Consider the following 4,446-nt stretch of genomic DNA (forward strand, 5'->3'; position numbering starts at 1 on the left):
TCCCTCCCCAGAGCACCAGGCCATCCCCAGAAGAGGAATCAAGGCCACCCTGGAGAGGGACACAGAGGGAGGATCTAAGGTCACCAGTGGGTGGAAGCAGGGACCAGGCAATTGTCGGTAAATGAGGGAATGAATGAAGCCGGTGAATGGGGACTCATGAGCAGCTGAGGAGGGGTGAGGGGCAGTGGAAAGAGGCGGACAGTGAAGGACAGATGGGGGCAGGACGGCGGGTGGGCGGAGGATGACTACAGGGATGGGGGGTGGGGGTGGAGGGATGAGCAGAAGAAAGGAGGGGAAGGAACAGCCCAGAGCCCAGGTTTAGGGTGGGGCAGTCGCTGGACACCAGGATGGGCCTTGTGCCTCCACTGAGGGCCTGCTCTGGACCCTAAGAAGGGGGACCGTCCCAGCCAAGAACCGCCCCCTCTCCACAGGCCTTGCCAGCTCTGGGAGCTCATTATGGCCAAGCCACTCGCCCCTGGACAAACCCTGCCCCATGCCAACCGCCCGGCTGAAGGCATGAACTCACGGGGAGGCCCTGAGAGAGGCCCGGCCACTCCCAGCCTCAGAACACCCCGCCCAAGGCCTGGGATTTGATGCGCACTTTGTGGGGCAGCGAGGGCTGAGCCAGACCCTCGGGACCGTTCCCTGGGACCGGGCAGGTCACGGTGGCAGAAAGCCCCGAGGGGTCTGCAGAGGGTGTCAGCAACAAATCTGACGGCCCTGGGGCCCGGCATCCAGGGGACATGGGTGACCACAGTCCCCAGCAAGACTTGAGCTCTGGTCTGGACCCCACATGCCCCTCCAAGAGGTGACACCGGAAGAGGGCAGCGGGGAGGGCAGCCTGCAAGGCCACGTCAATGTTCTCGGGGGCCAGGGAAGCAGAGTCCTGCGAGAACCTGGAAGAGGAGGCCAGGCCGGCCCACCCCTGGGCCATCAGGCAGCCCTGGCACCCTGGGATCCCAGCATCCAGGGAATGTGGCCCCCGGAGGCCGCCCTGGGAGCCAGCCAGACACGAGAGTGGTTCGGCTGCAGGATGGGGCGCCCCCGTCCAGGGAGACTCCCACAGCAGGGCCTGCAGCGGCGCCGTCCGGGGTCCCCCCGCGGGAGGCAGGAGGCCGAAGCGCAGCCTGAGCGCCCGCAGCTCGGCCCGCAGCAGCGCGTTCTCCTCCAGCAGCGCCGCCAGCCTGCTCTCCACCGCCACGTCGTTGAGACGCCGCTTCTCCCGGGATCTCTTGGCCGCCTCGTTGTTCTTCCGCCGCTTCTCCCAGTAGACAGTGTCCTTCTTCTCCTCCGGCATGAACTCCCTCTGCCTTCGCACGGCTGGGCCCCTGCCCCGGCCAACCCACAGAGTCTGGCTGGGACCTTGAGATATGTCTGGCAGGCCCAGCGCGTCCATGTCCATGGCCACCGGGGGGACCTGGGAAAGAGGAAAGAGGTCTTGGACTGAACACAGGGGGTTGACCCAGATGACCTCTCCCTTTAATTTATCCTGTGTCCCCGCCATCACCGGTGGAGGGGACAGCTGGAATGGGGGTTAGGTTGGAGACCAGGGTGGAGACAGAGAGATGGTGGACAGTAAGGGGAGCTGGTGGGTGGCTTGAGGCTTGAGGGAGGAAGCACTTAGTAAGGCCTCCAGGTGGAGGCCACTTGGCCAGAAGAGGCTTAAGAGCCTCCCATAGTCATCCTGGAGAGCCAGTCAGGAGGACAGAGGCTGCTCCCCGGGCATTCTCCTTACCACTGAGAAGGTCAGAAAACAAGCCAAGGGCTCAGTTTAATCTGAGATCCAGGGTAAAGTTCTTGGAGACCCAAGGAGGACAGAAGGGAGGCTGAACCTAGAAAGAGAGAATGTGTGACCATGCAGTTAAACGGGCCAAGCCGGGGTCAGAAGACAAGCTGCTATTCACCTGAACAGTGCCCAGATTGCACCACAAAATCTCCCCCATCTGTGGCTGGAATTCTGATGGACCCAAGGCGTGAATAATTGGACTGATGGAAAAATACCTAATAATGGCACAGTTTTTTTTTTAATTTTCTATCAGTGAATGAATGACGGTTGGATGGTGCCTTAGTCCACTTTCTGTTGCTAAATCCAAATGCCTCAGATTGTAGGATAATTAGTAAAGAATATAAATTTATTTAGCTCATTGTTCTGGAGGCTTGGCACCTGCTAGCGGCCTCCCTGCTCCATCATAACATGGTGGAAGGCATCACGTGACAGAGCAAGGGTGCCACAGAGGGCCCACCTGCATAGCCAAGCCTCTCCCTCCATTGACCATTCATCTGTTAATCAATGAATGCAGGAGGAGTCAGTCACTTCCCAAAGCACCCCCCCCCCAATACTGTTAACATATGGATTGAGGGATTAAGTTCCAAGCCCATGAAATTTGAGGAGAACCTTCAAACCACAGCAGATTGATGGAGGGTGAGCAAGTGGTAGATGCACTAAGTGAGTGTACAATGGGCATGGGAGGTGGATGGTGTTTGAGAGTGGACAGGTGACACATAAGATGGAATGATGGATGGTGAGCTAGTGGGGGAGTGGACAGAGGGACAGACAAGGGAAAAGTTTAGTGAGTGGATGGTGACTGGATGGGTGGATGGATAAATGGCTGGATGAATGCATGGCTGGCTCAATGGCTGGATGGATGGATGGGTGGAAGGGTGGATGGATGGAATAGATGGGTGGGTGAATGAGTAGATGGAGATGAATGGATGGGTTGGAGATGGATGGATATATAGAGATGGGTGGATGAAAGGATAAGTGAATGAGATGGATGGTAGATGGACATAAATAGATGGATGTGAATAGAAGGATGGATGGATGGATGGAGATGAGTAGAAGAAGGAAGGAAGGAAGGAAGGGGATGGATAAATGGACTGGTTGGAGATGGATAGGTGGATAGAGATGGGTGAATGGATAGATGGACAGAAATGGATGGATGCATGCATGAATGGATGGAAGGGTGGATGGATGGACATAGATGGGTGGGTGGGTAGATGGAGATGGATGAATGGATTGGAGATGGATGGAGATAGGGGATAGAAGGATGGATGGATTGATGAAGATGGATGGATGAAGATGAGTAGATGGAAGGAAGGATGGATGGATGGATGGGTGGGTGGGTGGGTAGATGGATGGATGGATGAAAGGATGAGTGAATGGAAATAGATGGGTGGATGGACATGAATAGACGGACAGAGATGGAAGGATGAATGGATGGAGATGGATGGGTAGATGGAGATGGATAGATGAACTGGAGATGGATAGATGAATAGGTTGGGGGTAGATGGATGGAGATGGATGGACGGATAGGCAGATGTCTTTTTTTTTTTTTTTGTCCACCATTTTATCCTTGGTACTTAACATTGTGTTTGTAAATAGTAGGTGGTAAATTCACTAATTGTTGAGTAAATGAATCAATGATGAAAACAACCTGTTCACAGATGGAGAGTGTTTGGCCTTCCTACTGAACTCCAGCCAAAAAAAAATGAAACCCACCACATTGCCCTGTTTGCTTTGGCCACCAAGAAACTCAGCACTCAGTTTTAAGATAAATGGTGGTAGCTTTTGCTGGACGCAGTGGCTCATACCTGTAATCCCAGCAATTCAGGAGTCTGAGGCAGGAGGATCACAAGTTTGAAGCAGCCTCAGCAACTTCATGAGGCCCTATCTCAAAAATAAAAGGGCTGGGGATGTAGCTCAGTGGTAGAGTGCCCCTGGGTTTCAATCCCCAGTACCCCTCCCCCCAAAAAATGGTATCAGCTTGAATCGGGAGCGCATATTTTCCTTCTCCTCCAAGGTTTTTTCTTGAATTAAGTCTTTTCTTCTGTGCTACCAGCTCTTGACCTTAGTGTCTGCGGCTGCATAAGATAATTCAGGTCATGTTGGAAAGGGGTGAAGGCATACACAGTCAAATCACACCACTCCAGGGACCAGGATCCTAAGTCCACATTCTAAGGGCGCTCTGCTCCAAAATATGAAAAATAAATAAACAGAGACATTTCAAAAATTCTGCATGACTTATTCCTTAAAGGAGAATCACAAAATACACTAAAGGCTCAGAGAGGTCCTGCAAAAGTAAGTTTTAGTTTTGTTTGACTTACGTGTTCTCCAATTTACTTGTCTGTGATATGTTTATGCTTCACCAAACACTTTGGGATATAAGGATTTTTTTTTTGCAATGAACCAATAAATGCACAGATTTTTTTAAATGAACCATTAAGCATTATTTTTCAATGAACCACTAACTACATTAGCGTTTTTGGAATGAACCATTAAATGTACAAATATTTTTAATAAATCAATACATGCAAGAATATTTGAATAAGGAAGCATCAGCAGATGAATAAGTGGTCGCGAGGAAGCAGCCCTGAAGGGCAGGCACCATGACAGAGGGGTACAATGAGACTGAACGGCTCCTCTCTCCCCCTCGTGGCTGGCCTGGG

At 52.3% G+C, this 4,446-nt stretch overlaps 1 protein-coding gene across 1 annotated transcript; it reads right to left on the reverse strand.

Annotated features, from left to right (window-relative positions):
- Nucleotides 1-514: 514 nt before the first annotated feature.
- Nfilz (NFIL3 like basic leucine zipper) lies at nt 515-1,402 on the reverse strand. Its single transcript, XM_046443652.1, has one exon. It carries the CDS (start codon nt 1,400-1,402, stop codon nt 563-565), a length of 840 nt encoding a protein of 279 aa, XP_046299608.1. The 3' UTR covers nt 515-562.
- Nucleotides 1,403-4,446: the final 3,044 nt, after the last annotated feature.

The sequence above is a fragment of the Marmota monax genome, unplaced genomic scaffold (genome assembly GCF_021218885.2).
Source record: "Marmota monax isolate L192 unplaced genomic scaffold, Marmota_monax_Labrador192_F-V1.1 WCK01_AAM20220418_F8-fsc00102, whole genome shotgun sequence".
Classification (NCBI taxonomy): Eukaryota; Metazoa; Chordata; class Mammalia; order Rodentia; family Sciuridae; genus Marmota; species Marmota monax.

What these genes read in the sequence shown, in the direction of transcription:
- Nfilz (XM_046443652.1), bottom strand. Translation starts at nt 1,402, where the DNA reads ATGGACATGGACGCGCTGGGCCTGCCAGACATATCTCAAGGTCCCAGC.